The 15,138-nt window shown below is 39.2% G+C and overlaps 1 protein-coding gene across 3 annotated transcripts in view; it reads left to right on the top strand.

The window, feature by feature from the left end:
* Positions 1 to 15,138, top strand: part of kcnt1a (potassium sodium-activated channel subfamily T member 1a) — a 72,819-nt gene that overhangs the window by 55,720 nt on the left and 1,961 nt on the right. For all 3 annotated transcript variants that reach the window (XM_061876674.1, XM_061876673.1, XM_061876675.1), the window contains 11 exons: positions 6,993 to 7,142; positions 7,383 to 7,612; positions 7,678 to 7,894; positions 9,497 to 9,602; positions 9,738 to 9,910; positions 11,789 to 11,860; positions 11,960 to 12,094; positions 12,184 to 12,295; positions 14,090 to 14,191; positions 14,350 to 14,433; positions 14,871 to 14,999. In XM_061876674.1, coding sequence (XP_061732658.1) covers positions 6,993 to 7,142; positions 7,383 to 7,612; positions 7,678 to 7,894; positions 9,497 to 9,602; positions 9,738 to 9,910; positions 11,789 to 11,860; positions 11,960 to 12,094; positions 12,184 to 12,295; positions 14,090 to 14,191; positions 14,350 to 14,433; positions 14,871 to 14,999 — 1,510 coding nt within the window. The remainder of the gene's footprint in view (positions 1 to 6,992; positions 7,143 to 7,382; positions 7,613 to 7,677; positions 7,895 to 9,496; positions 9,603 to 9,737; positions 9,911 to 11,788; positions 11,861 to 11,959; positions 12,095 to 12,183; positions 12,296 to 14,089; positions 14,192 to 14,349; positions 14,434 to 14,870; positions 15,000 to 15,138) is intronic.

The raw sequence follows: 15,138 nt of genomic DNA, 5'->3' as shown, positions 1-15,138 counted from the left end.
GTCGCTTTCGCTGCTGGAGGCTCACATTATAAACAATGTGAGGATGTGAGGAGCCCTACAACCAGTGACGTCACACGCACGTAGTCTGCTACTTCCGGTAAAGGCAAGGCTTTTTTATTAGCGAACAAAAGTTGCGAACTTTATCGTCGATGTTCTCTACTAAATCCTTTCAGCAAAAAAATGGCAATATCGCGAAATGATCAAGTATGACACATAGAATGGACCTGCTATCCCCGTTTAAATAAGAAAATCTAATTTCAGTAGGCCTTTAAAGTAGTGTTTTATTTTCCCATATTTAAACACAGTGTTACTGTTCAAAATGTGTGTGATGTTACCGTGCCGAAAAATATCAAATATACTTGTTAAATAAAACCTCTGCCTTTTATCGAATACTTAAGCCTACTACGCTACCGCTTTTTAATGTTGGTCATCATGGTGGCATTTAGAGAGCTACGTTTTTTTTAAGGTGGTACTTGGTGAAAAAAACTTGAGAAACACTGAGGATAGCTTTGTAAGAAGAAAAAAAAAAACAGGCTTAGCTACACATCTTAAAATTAAATCCGGCAGTTCTGCCAACTATCTGTTGGCTACAAACATGGGAGCTGTAAGTTTGATCAGTTTTTTTTATTCAGCAAATAACCTAACGTAGCATGATGTTGCTGTTAAAAAGTGCAGCTTACAGTAGAGTGCACAATAGTTTCTTGGAAGTTCACACACTGCTGAAGACATACATGGAGAAACATACCTTATCAGCATTAGAGCTACAGGGATAACAAAAAGCACTTTTAAGCTGTCCAAATTCCAATATCAATGGTAGTTTTTGAACACTTTGAGTACACCATTTTAGGACCTGTGCGACAAAATATAAAATAGTATGATGATAAAATGGAACCTTTCAAGTTCTCCTGATTTGACAAAAAGCAAGAAGCTCGGTTCTCCATATGAAAAGCTTTCTGGTGATTTCGCCCCAGTGTGCAAACAGATCCCTTTACAACATTGACGTCAGCAGCTTGAAGGGTTACCATTATCTCAATCAGTCGATGAAGCACAAACAGGAAAGCTTTTTATCAAGCAGAGTTTTAGCAAGGCCATGTTATGCAGTTCATTGAATAATAGCCAATGTATTTTAAAAAACAGTAGGGGTGTCAATTTAGCAGGTTAATTGCAATTACAAACCCCGTTTCTAAATGCGTTGGGAAATTGTGTTAGATGTAAATATAAACTGAATACATCCATCCATCCATCCATCATCTTCCGCTTATCCGAGGTCGGGTCGCGGGGGCAACAGCCTGAGCAGGGAAACCCAGACTTCCCTCTCCCCAGCCACTTCGTCTAGCTCTTCCCGGGGGATCCCGAGGCGTTCCCAGGCCAGCCGGGAGACATAGTCTTCCCAACGTGTCCTGGGTCTTCCCCGTGGCCTCCTACCGGTTGGACGTGCCCTAAACACCTCCCTAGGGAGGCGTTCGGGTGGCATCCTGACCAGATGCCCGAACCACCTCATCTGGCTCCTCTCGATGTGAAGGAGCAGCGGCTTTACTTTGAGTTCCTCCCGGATGGCAGAGCTTCTCACCCTATCTCTAAGGGAGAGCCCCGCCACACGGCGGAGGAAACTCATTTCGGCCGCTTGTACCCGTGATCTTATCCTTTCGGTCATGACCCAAAACTCATGACCATAGGTGAATACAATGATTTTCAAATAATTTTCAACCCATATTCAGTTGAATATGCTACAAAGACAACATATTTGATGTTCAAATTGATACTTTTTTTTTTTTTTGCAAATAATCATTAACTTTAGAATTTGATGCCAGCAGCACGTGACAAAGAAGTTGGAAAAGATGGCAATAAATACTGATAAAGTTGAGGAATGCTCATCAAACACTTATTTGGAACATCCCTCAGGTGTGCATGCTAATTGGAAACAGGTGGATGCCATGATTGGGTTTAAAAGCAGCTTCCCAAAAATGCTCAGTCTTTCACAAGAAAGAATTGGGCGAGGTACACCCCTTTGTCCACAACTGTGTGGGCAAATAGTCAAACAGTTTAAGAACAACGTTTCTCAAAGTACAATTGCAAGAAATTTAGGGATTTCAACATCTACGGTCCATAATATCATCAAAAGGTTCAGAGAATCTGGAGAAATCACTCCACGTAAGCGGCATGGCCGGAAACCAACATTGAATGACCGTGACCTTCGATCCCTTTGACGGCACTGTATCAAAAAACGACATCAATCTCTAAAGGATATCACCACATGGGCTGAGGAACACTTCAGAAAACCGCTGTCACTAAATACAGTTTGTCGCTACATCTGTAAGTGCAAGTTAAAGCTCTACTATGCAAAGCGAAAGCCATTTATCAACAACATCCAGAAACGCCGCCGGCTTCTCTGGGCCCGAGATCATCTAAGATGGACTGATGCAAAGTGGAAAAGTGTTCTGTGGTCTGACGGGTCCACATTTCAAATTGTTTTTGGAAATATTCGCCATTGTGTCATCCAGACCAAAGGGGAAGCGAACCATCCAGACTGTTATCGACGCAAACTTCAAAAGCCAGCATCTGTGATGGTATGGGGGTGCATTAGTGCCCAAGGCATGGGTAATTTACACATCTGTGAAGGCACCATTAATGCTGAAAGGTACATGCAGGTTTTGGAACAGCATATGCTGCCGTCTAAGCGCCGTCTTTTTCATGGACGCCCCTGCCTATTTCAGCAAGACAATGCCAAGCCACATTCAGCACGTATTACAACAGCGTGGCTTCGTAAAAAAAGAGTGCGGGTACTTTTCTGGTCCGCCTGCAGTCCAGACCTGTCTCCAATCAAATATGTGTGGCACATTATGAAGCGTAAAATACGACAGCGGAGACCCCGGACTGTTGAACGACTGAAGCTCTACATAAAACAAGAATGGGAAAAAAATTCCACTTTCAAAGCTTGAACAATTATTTTCCTCAGTTCCCAAAGGTTTATTGAGTCTTGTTAAAAGAAAAGGCGATGTAACACAGTGGTGAACATGCTCTTTCCCAACTACTTTGGCACATTTTCTATCCATGAAATTCAAAGTTAATTATTATTTGCAAAAAATAAAGTTTATGAGTTTGAACATCAAATATCTTGTCTTTGTAGTGCATTCAATTGAATAAGGGTTGAAAATGATTTGCAAATCATTGCGATGAGGTGGCTACTTGTCCAGGGTGTACCCCGGCTTCCGCCCGATTGTAGCTGAGATAGGCACCAGCGCCCCCCGTGAATCCAAAGGGAATAAGCGGTAGAAAATGGATGGATGGATGTATTCCGTTTATATTTACATCTAACACAATTTCCCTACTCATATGGAAGCGGGGTTTGTAATTCATTACAGTCACAATTAGCGTGTTATATTTTGCGCTGATCAAAATTTAAAATCTGAAATGTTACTGTCTCTGCATGCCTGCGCGTTTTCTCTCCTTCTTGTCCATCAGAGCAACAACACTATCGCCACACAGCAAGTAAGAACTAAGAAGCCCAGGCGAAAAAGACGTCTCAGTCTGTAACAAGACTTTGCCGATGATGTTAGCGGCTTTAAATAATCTAGATGAGATTAATTATAACTAACAAATGGTATAAAATGTTCATAATAAACTTAAATACATGTCAGACGTTTGTTTGCATAAGTTCAATTGTCTTGTTTTTAGCGTAAAATAGAGTTATTTTTTGTAGCTGTAAAAAAATACAATTATGGGGAAATGGGGTCATTTCCCGGTGTGTTTTAGCACACATAAAGCTGACTTTATACTAGTATAACACATCTGTGATTAAATTTGGTGATATATTACATGTGCAGTAATGCGCACATTATATTTAAAATTAGAGCACATTTAGACAGAGGTGAATAATGTTTTAATCACCTGTGCTTGTCTTAAGGTGCTGGAAGAAATAAAACCAAATTAATTGTGAAATAATGTTTAAAACTCGACATAATGTTAAACATTGATGTACTTGTACAAGACGTCTGATTGACAGTAAGGAAAGCCAACATTACCTCCAATCCATGGGGAAAGTTTTACAAAGTTTAACATCTATTTGTGACAAATACATGCATTTATTTGTCAAATCTATTACGTTGAACCACTAATGGTAACATATGCTGGCACTCTGATTGATAGGTCTGTTTTATGTATTTTATATTATCTGTTGGAGAGAAAAGAAACACGTTCAACATTTAATACTTAATGCTCAGAAAAGTGTTGTTATTGTTTTTTTTAATAGGATAGAACATAATCCCTTTATTGTCATCAAAGTCACAAAATTAAGTCCCATCCATCAGTGCAGTGAAAATACCTCAAATATACAGTCAAAAAAACAGTCACACACAAAAACACATGCACACACACGATTCCTCACATTAACAAATACTGCATGGTTCCATATTGCATATGTTTATAAAAATTCAGCATTTCTAGAACAGAAACTTTGGGCAGTGTTCAATTCCATTCTTATTCTTAATTAAAGCACTTTATATGGACCAGTCTTTATTTTAGTAAAAAAAAACTGCATATGTTTAAAGGCTTCCTGAAATGAGATATTCTTATTTAAACGGCGATAGCAGGTCGATTCTATGTGTCATACTTGATCATTTCGCAATATTGCCATATTTTTGCTGAAAGGATTTAGTAGAGAACATCTACGATAAAGTTCGCAACTTTTGGTGCTAAGAGAAAAGCCCTGCCTCTACCGGAAGTCGCAGACGATGACGTCACCCGTGTGATGGCTCCTCACATATTCACATTGTTTTTAATGGGAGCCTCCAACAAAAAGTGCTATTCGGACCGAGAAAACGACAATTTCCCCATTAATTTGAGCGACGATGAAAGATCCATGTTTGAGGATATTGATAGCGACGGACTAGAAAAAAAAAAAAATTTAAAGAAGAGTTTAAAAAAAAAAACGCGATTGAATTGGGACGGATTCCGATTTTTTTAAACCTATTTAATAGGATAATTCTGGGAAATCCCTTATCTTTCTATTGTGTTGCTAGTGTTTTAGTGAGTTAAATAGTACCTGATAGTCGGAAGGGTGTGTCCACGGGTGTCTTGACGCCAGTGTCTCAGGGGAGTCGACGGCAGCTATGGACGGCACAAGCTCAGCTTTTCTCCGGTAAGAACTGACTTTTTAACCACAATTTTCTCACCGAAACCTGCTGGGTGACATTCGGTTGGGATCCATGTCTGCTTGACCGCGCTCTGATCCATAGTAAAGTTTCAGCTCCGGGAATTTTAAACAAGGAATCACCGTGTGTTTGTGTGGCTAAAGGCTAAAGCTTCCCAACTCTATCTTTCTGCTGTGACTTCTCCAATATTAATTGAACAAATTGCAAAAGATTCAGCAACACAGATGTCCAAAAAACTGTATAATTATGCCGTTAAAGCAGAAGACATTTAGCTGTGTGTGTGCGTAGCGCTCATACTTCCTAAAAACCCGTGACGTCTTGCGTACACGTCATCATTACGCAACGTTTTCAAGACGAAACTCCCAGGAAATTTAAAATTGTAATTTAGTAAACTAAAAAAGTCGTATTGGCATGTGTTGCAATGTTCATATTTCATCATTGATATAAAAACTATCAGACTGCGTGGTGGGTAGTAGTGGGTTTCAGTAGGCCTTTAAGTCTGTTAAAACAATAAATGACTAAAGCTCATTTTAGTTTGTGTAGTAATGTAATGAATTTAAATGAAAATACCTCAAGTTAAGGCCCTTCCTAAGCATTTTTAGGTGAGATTAACCAGATTAATTTATTAAAGATCATAATGAATTACTGTATTTCCTTGAATAGCCGCCGGGGATGTAGTATGCGCCCGCCTTGAACTACTGCCGGGTAAAACTCGCTCCCCAAATTAATAAGCGCATGCTTACTTTAACCGCCGGGTCTAATACTTATCACCACAAGTGTCGCTTCACCTCTGCAGTCATTTTCAAAATGGCAGAGGAGTTTATATTTGCTTATACTGTGTGTAAACCAGGGGTCTTGTTCCACAGCCATACAGATCACACTGATGGTTCTGATATAAAACAACTTTAACACTCTTAATAATATGCGCCACACTTTGTGAACCCACACCAAACACATTTCTGGAGAACATTGGCTCTGTAACACATTATAAACGCAGCATAACACTTATCCAGAATGCAATGTATCCATGAATCTTGGCTATATTATACACGCGCTAGCAACAACCCCCCCGTGCGTCGGTTGAGGTGGGCGGGGTTGGGAGGGCGTGTATAATATAGCCAAGAGTCACGGATGCACGGCATTATGGGTAATCCCTATGCTGCGTTTATAATGTGTTACAGAGCCAATGCTCTCCAGAAATGTGCTTGGTGTGGGTTCACAGAGTGTGGCGCATATTAGTAAGAGTGTTAAAGTTGTATATATCACAACCATCAGTGTAAAAGGTATGGCTGTTGACCAAGTATGCATTGCAATCTCGTATAAGAAGCAGCGAAATGCATGCGTCCTGCTAGCATGCAGACAGCATGGTGTAAAGGTGGGCGCGATGACATGCTGTAGAGCAGTGGTCCCCAACCACCGTGCCGCGGACGCAGAATAATTTTTTATAATTTTTTTTTTTTTTTGTCACACTCAATTTTCAACTGCATGCCATTGGTAAGCGCAGGAGTGAGAAGAGGTTTTACAATTATTAGCGCCTGCTTACTTTTACCGCATGCTTTGAATAAGCACAAGAGTGAGAAGATGTTTCAAATTAATTAGCGCCCCGCCGGCTATTCAAGGAAATACGGTAATCGCTTATTTTTTTGAAATTGCTTGACAGCACTAAATAACAGTGTACAGTTATTACCACTTCATTAGGCATAATTTGATTAACTTGGATTCATATCAAAAATACAAAAAATTGATAGACAGAAGGGTATATCTTGGAGTGCAGAGGTGTAGGTTCTAAATGTCAAAGTTGTTAAAAGTGTCAGAATGAATGCCATTTTCTTCCTCATGCAGGGAAGGACAACAGTCTCCAGAGCAGTGGCAGAGGATGTACGGATGTTGCTCTGGCAACGAGGTCTACCACATCAGGCTGAGCGACAGCAAGTTTTTTGGGGCGTACAGCGGCAAAAGCTTTACATACGCTTCCTTCCACGCTCACAAGAAGTGAGTAGGTTAGCCCTCAGAAGGACAAGAAATGATCACATTTGGTAACTTAAACATGAGTCAAAAGCCCCTTTTATACTCTCCTGTTCGCTGGTGTGATAAGCACTGATACAAAAGGGGGTCAAAGTCGACCTATGAATTTTTAAGGACAAGAGCCTGTGAAACTCACTTATCTGACGAAAGCTGACTAAACACAACTATATTATAATATTTTTTCTTAAAAATGGTGTTGTCATGCAGATATGGAGTGTGTTTGATTGGCATAAGGAAGGAGGAGAACAAAAGCATCCTATTAAACCCTGGCCCACACCACATCATGACTGCCACAGACACCTGCTACTACATCAACATCACAAAGGAGGAAAACTCAGCCTTCATCTTCAACCAGGAGGAACATAAGGGACGCGGCGGCGTTGGAATCTTCGACGGACCCTCGCAGCTTCCTGTGCACAGCATCATCGCCAGCATGGGTGAGGCGCAACAGGTATGTTAATGCGCCATCATCGCTAAATGCTAAAGTGTGGTCCACTTACAGGCACCGTCGCTATAGATCTTCAGAACTCCAGTCCGCCTGAAATTTCGGGCACCAAACTGGTGCCACCCACGCTCAACGGAACGGGCACTCGCCGACCGAGCATCGATCCGGTTCAGGAGATTCCAGACTCCTCCTCAATCCTGCCATGTGACCTCCTTGGTGATCAATCAGAAGATGACTCTGTGTTCACTGATGAGAGAGGCCTCTGGCACACTGAGTAAGATGATTGTTGCTTTTGATCATACCTGCTGATTTTGTAAATGTAACCCCTTACAAAAGGCATTGACGATATAGCTTTACAAACAGAGAGACAAAATCTAAACAAAAAAACCTGAGGGATATTGGTCCACTCATCTTCACAGATTTTCTCCAAACACTGTAGGTTTTCAAGACTGTTGCTTGGCAAGTTCTCAAAGTTTCAACTCCCTCTATACCAGGGGTCACCAACGCGGTGCCCGCGGGCACCAGGTAGCCCGTGAGGACCAGATGAGTAGCCCGCTGGTGTGTTCTAAAAATAGCTCAAATAGCAGCACTTACCAGTGAGCTGCCTCTATTTTTTAACTTTTATTTATTTACTAGCAAGCTGGTCTCACTTTGCCCGACATTTTTAATTCTAAGAGAGACAAAACTCAAATAAAATGTGAAAATCCAAGAAAATGTTTTAAAGACTTGGTCTTCACTTGTTTAAATAAATTCATTTATTTTTTTACTTTGCTTCTTATAACTTTCAGAAAGATAATTTTAGAGAAAAAATACAACCTAAAAAAGGATTTTAGGATTTTTAAACACATATAACTTTTTACCTTTTAAATTCCTTCCTCTTCTTTCCTGACAATTTAAATCAATGTTCAAGTAAATTTATTTTTACTATTGTAAAGAATAATAAATACATTTTAATTTAATTCTTCATTTTAGCTTCTCTATTTTCGGCGAAGAATATTTGTGAAATCTTTCTTCAAACTTATTATGATTAAAATTCAAAAAAATATTCTGGCAAATCTAGAAAATCTGTAGAATCAAATTTAAATCATATTTCAAAGTCTTTTGAATTTCTTTTAACATATTTGTTCTGGAAAATCTAGAAGAAATAATGATTTGTCTTTGTAAGAAATATAGTTTGGTCCAATGTGTTATATATTCTAACAAAGTGCAGATTGGATTTTAACCTATTTAAAACATGTCATCAAAATTCTAAAAAATAATCTTAATCAGGAAAAAAACATTTTTTTACATTTTTTCAAAAAGATTCGAATTAGCTGGTTTTTCCCTTATTTTTTCGGTTGAATTTTGAATTTTAAAGAGTCGAAATTGAAGATAAACTTTTTTTCATTTTTTTCCTGTTTTCTCTTCTTTTAAACCGTTCAATTAAGTGTTTTTTTCATAATTTATTCCCAACAAAAAACTTCCGTAAAAGGAAAAAAAATGTACGACGCAATGACAGACAGAAATACCCTTTTGGTTTCAAAAAGGTTGGTGACCCCTGCTCTATACATTTTTCATGGAATTAAGTTTCAAAGACTGTCTATGCAATTCCATGATCTTTAATGTGCTTTTGCTAGAGTCTTCCCTTTGTTGCCTTGGCCCTATGTTTCGGGTCATTGTCATCCACAACCCATCTTCAGAGCTCAGGCTGAGGCAAATAAGCTCTCATTGACCTCCTATGTCACAAATGCACAGAATTTCACATTAGTATACTTCAAAATTCTTATAAAAAAAATGTAACTTCCAATATTCTATTTTCCAATCATTTTGACCTCCGAGTGTTTTGAGTAATTTGTGTAAACTGGCATCTGAACAATGATACTATTTTTGTTGCCAGGTACGTGAAAGGTTACCCCCCTAACTCTCCTTACATCGGAAGCTCGCCCACCTTGTGCCATTTGCTGGCTGAGAAAGCCCTATTTTGCTGCCTACGTCTGGACCAGGTGGGCAGTCCTGTTTTTTTCTGTCACCTTAGTCATCTGTCTCGCATCCTGCTGTTCCTTCTCCTCTCTCTCCCTTCTCTTGAGCCGTCTATCCTTCTGTGAAACACCCACTTTTTTCCTCTCTATTCTATCCAGGGTTGCATGCACAACAGCTCTGAAGACGCCAAAGCTTACGGTTTCAAAAACAAGCTCATCATTGTGTCGGCTGAGACAGCAGGGAACGGTCTCTATAACTTCATAGTGCCTCTCAGAGCCTATTACAGACCCAGGAAAGAACTCAACCCTATTGTCTTACTGCTGGACAACCCGTGAGTTCTCCTTTGTAACATACCATGTATTTTCTTCAGCACAAATCATAGGACTGCATCCTCTCACCAATAAAAAAAGCCAAGGCTGCTACTGCTGCTTATTACTGTGTATGAGAATAATAAAGAATGCGGCAGACAGTAACCATGGCAACTTGCTCTGAACCTAACAACACATCACTCCCTTCTTGCGGCACTCCCTCCCATCCTTTTAATGATGCACCCACACACTATGATACGTAATTGCAACACTTACAACAGTCTGGGGTCTCTTAGCAGCGGCTCTAAGCAGATGTATAATGTTTTTTGAACGGTGTCGCGGAGAACGGGTGCTTTGGGTCAGGTAATAGCAATAATCGAAATGACAAGATCACAAAGCGTATCCTGTCCACCCATTAACTTCTTGCCGATCCATCTCTTTAATCTAACCAGCTCTTCATCTACCACTGTGTTTATTCAATCAAATCCCCACCAACCCTTGTCTACCAACCACCTTGCTTCTTCTGTGTCAGAAAATAACCTCCTTACCGACCTTTTTAATATTATCCAATTAGCTTCTTAATACCCTTGTTTTGTTCAACTAGCTCCCACGCACCTTACAACACATTAGATGTCAACATTAGTTGTTTGCAATCCAATAGAACTCTCTACAGCATATTTGGGTGTGGTGATGTTTTTATTACAACGCCATTGAAATGTTTAAAATTCTGCAATAAAATGAAATGAGTGCCACCCTCACTACTCGGATATTTTAAAACGTTTTTGATAAGAATAACATGCACTTGTAATGCATACCTTTTCATTTGATATTCATCTGATTGTGTATGGGAGTTTTACGATCAATTTTATACTTGCTCTATAAATACAAAAGTTTATAACAAACTCTGTTTATATTTCTAAAAACTATGATGAAATATAAAATGGGGCAGCAAGGTGGAAGAGGGGGTTAGTGCATGTGGCTCACAATACGAAGGTCCCGAGTTGTCCTGGGTTCAATTGGGGCTCGTGATCTTCTGCATGTTCTCCCTGTGAATGCGTGGGTTCCCTCCGGGTACTGCGGCTTCCTCCCACCTCCAAAGACATGCACCAGGGGATAGGTTGATTGGCAACACTAAATGGTCCCTAGTGTGTGAATGTGAGTGTGAATGTTGTCTGTCTATCTGTGTTGGTCCTGTGATGAAGTGGCCACTTGTCCAGGGTGTACTCCGCCTTCCGCCAGAATGCAGCTGAGATAGGCTCCAGCTACCCCCCGCGACCCCGAACAGGACAAGCGGTAGAAAATGGATGGACGGATGGAAATACAAAATGAACTTAAGACTGTATAATAATATGGTAGTTTTATGTACTTCTCAACTAAACTGTTGGGGGGTCATATTTTACGATTGCTAAGGACCAGTTTGTATCTTCAGTATTTTTGTTTTTATAATTTTGTACATGCAATTATGTATCACATATCTTTAAATTGATACATTGTATAGTCAAAAAATATTATTTTACGCTTTTCAAAATTCCTTTATGTGACAGAACACATTTTTAAGAACCGGCTTTAAAAAAAAAAAATTGTCATAGCTCTTCTGTATGACAGGTGTGTACCGTTTTAAGGATCTACTCTGAAAAGAGAACACAAAAATACCAAGATGCTCTAGTGCAGGGCTAATTAACTGGCTGTCCGGCCCACAAATTACACCAGACCGTACGGTCCAGAAAAACTTGGAAGTGACCAAACATTTTTGAAGTACTGTCATAACTAGCTTTTTTTGCAGTATGTCCTTAAAAACAGCACAGCACTCCTATTATTAGTTATGGCAAAATTGTCGTCCTCTTTGCGAGAAAAAAAAGACAAATTTTTTTAATGTACAGTACTTTCTCTGTGATCCATAGGCCTGATAATCACTTCCTGGAAGCCATCTGCTGCTTCCCTATGGTCTACTACATGGCAGGGGCCATAGACAAGTAAGACCGTCATGTAGAGTTTACAATTTAGTAAATATACAGTGTCCTCTAGAAAAAATATGTGTATTTGGGCTATGATCGTTACCATGTGCATTTCAGTCTTGACAGTCTGCTTCAGTGCGGCATTATATACGCCGATAATTTGGTTGTCGTGGATAAAGAGAGCACAATGAGTGCAGAGGAGGACTACATGGCCGACGCCAAAACTATTGTTAATGTGCAGACAATGTTTCGGTAATCAATGAAATTTTATCATCACACACTTATGTTTTGATGCTTATTGTCATTTTAGTGATGATTAAACACCTTACATTTTCTTCCAGGTTGTTTCCGAGCTTGAGCATCATCACAGAGCTCACACATCCATCCAACATGAGGTTCATGCAGTTTAAGGCAAAGGACTGCTACTCTCTGGCTCTATCCAAGCTGGAAAAGGTAAGACAAAGCAGAACATGTTATGAATGCTAACTATTATCAAAGTTATTTTGTGTAGATAGTACGACTGTCGAAGATAACACAAGTAACTTCAAAATACATTAATTGATTGATTGAAACTTTAATTAGTAGATTGCACAGTACAGTACATATTCCGTACAAGTGACCACTAAATGGTAACACCCGAATAAATTTTACAACTTGTCTTAGTCGGGGTCCACGTTTGTCAATTCCTGGTACAAATATATACTATCAGCATAATACAGTCATCACACAAGTTAATCATCAGAGTAAATACATTGAATTATTTACATTATTTACAATCCGGGGGTGGGATGTGGAGGGGGTAGGGGCGGGGGGGTTAGGTTAGGTCGATATCAGCATACTTCAATTATCAACAATTATATAATCTGAGAAATGGACATTGTAACAGTGTAGGTCTGACTTCGTATGATAGTGAGCGCTCAGAAAGCATAAGAAAAAGTATATACATTTGATTATTTCCAATCCAGGGAAGTGGGATGTGGTATGCGGTGGGGGGAGGGGTTTAGGCTAGCGTGTCAAAGGCCTTCTGAAGGTCCAGCATGACCATGCCGCGGTATTTGCCTGCGTCCATCTCATGTTTGATGTGGTCGTTCAGATGGAGAAGGCATGTGTCAGTGGATTGGTTAGTTCTGAAGCCGGATTGGAATTTGTACATCAATTTTTTAGTGGCAAGGTATCTATCGACCTGTTCATAAACTATTGTTTCCAATATTTTCTAAATGGAACTGAGGATGGAAACAGTTCGGTAGTTACCAGGTTCTAATTTGCTTCCTTTTTTAAAAAGGGGAGTTATTATTGCTATGTTGAAATCTTGGGGTACTTGGCCTGTTTTAATTGAGAGGTTTATTATGTGTGTGATGATTGGGACAAAGGTGGTGGCAGAGTCCCTGAGGAATCTGGAGGGGATATTGTCAAGGCCAGTGACCTTGTTTAGGTGGAGCGTGCTCAATTTTTTGAGCACCTCGTCAGCTAAAACCATTTCTAATTTGAAATCGTTGTTGAATACTCCTAGCTTTCTGTAGTAGGCTTTAAGTTTAATGTGTTCTACACTAAAGCAACCAGAGTGGTGGGACAGCTTGTTAACTAGTGTTGTGGCTATGCTGGTGAAATAGGAGTTGAGTCTGCTTGCTACCTCCAAATGGTTTGTAATGAGGAAGTCGTCCTCCTTAATGTTGATTCTGGTGAGTCTGGTTTAAAGTTTCTGGCTGCACCAGGAAACTGGTTGTTGAGGATTTTCCAGAGCTCACGTGGCTTATCTGTGTTTTCCTCTATTTTGTTGTTAATGTAATTTTTTAAGGATTTAGTCAGGGGGTTTGCCTTATTTCTCAATTTATTGCATTGCAAGGAGTGATTTGAGGTTATTATTGTGTTGTTTATCTTCTTCGGTTTTGCACTTTTAGTATTCGGAGTATTTTCTGTCTCTGTCTTTTATGGCAGCTAATAGGTCCGTATTCATCCATGGTTCAGAGCGGGCTTTGATCCTGACTGTTCTCACGGGATCCATATCATGATGGTTCTTAAGATAATATTGTTACCAAGTTTTGAGCAAAATAATTAATAATACATTTGTGTATGGCATTCTGACAGTAAAATTGTATTTCTGTCAATATAATGGAGTTTTTTTTAATTATGGTTAATTTCAATTCTTAATTGTGATTAACCACGAAAGTGTGATTCATTTGATAAAAAAAAATATTGTATGACAGTACTAGTTTTTGTGTTTTACATTTCCTGATTGTTCCATTCCAGAAAGAGCGTGACAAAGGCTCCAACTTGGCCTTTATGTTCCGCCTTCCCTTTGCCGCAGGCCGAGTGTTCAGCATCAGCATGCTTGACACACTGCTCTACCAGGTTAGCGCACAAAAAGTTTTGACCCAATAAAGTTAAAAAAAAAAAAAAAGTCAAAATTCCCTCCTTTTATTCCACTTGGGGACCTTTCTTCTGTAGGTTTTGTTCATTTACTTTCTACGTGTTTTTAAAGTAACATTTTCTCTGAATTTCCATCTCAGTCTTTTGTTAAGGACTATATGATCCTAATAGCACGGTTGTTGCTGGGACTAGATACCACTCCAGGATCAGGATACCTCTGCGCTGTGAGTTGAACAAAGTGTTTTAGTACTGAAGTACTGAATTATTGAATAAGACAGTATAGAATATATATATATATATATATATATATATATATATATATATATATATATATATATATATAAAAAACACACACACAAAAAATCAGCAGGTGGCACCCAATGATTTTCCCACCTTGCACGACAGAGCTTTTCTGCCTGTCTCTCACACACCCGCTGAAAAAATGTGTCAAATATTGGACACGTTCGCTGACAACAGAGAAGCAGTTATGATGCTAATTTTAAGATCATGGTAATCAATTAAGCAGAGTCTTCTAAGGTTAATCAGCTAAGAAACATACCTTTGTTGTTTCCAATGCTCATTTTTCTAAAAAAAAAAATAAAAAAAGTAGTAGTTGTTCATTTCAGGTCAATATTGTAATCTTCTTTCTTTTGTACCTCAGATGAAAGTAACAGAGGGAGACCTATGGATTGGTACTTATGGAAGACTATTCCAGAAACTCTGCTCATCCAGTGCGGAAATTCCAATAGGGATCTATCGGACAGAGTCCCACATTTTCTCCAATTCTGAAGCAAGTTTCTCAACACAACATATACACTCATTCAAAGTGCATGTTCTGTTTAAACCTTTATGTAAATGAGTTATGAAGGTCTTGCATAATTGTGTTAAGAAAATAACAAACTAGCAGCAATCAAAACATTAGATAATAT

Source organism: Nerophis ophidion, linkage group LG17 (assembly GCF_033978795.1).
Source record: "Nerophis ophidion isolate RoL-2023_Sa linkage group LG17, RoL_Noph_v1.0, whole genome shotgun sequence".
NCBI classification, from domain to species: Eukaryota; Metazoa; Chordata; class Actinopteri; order Syngnathiformes; family Syngnathidae; genus Nerophis; species Nerophis ophidion.
Note: the sequence above shows the minus strand (reverse complement) of the source record. Positions and strands in the feature narration are given on the sequence as shown.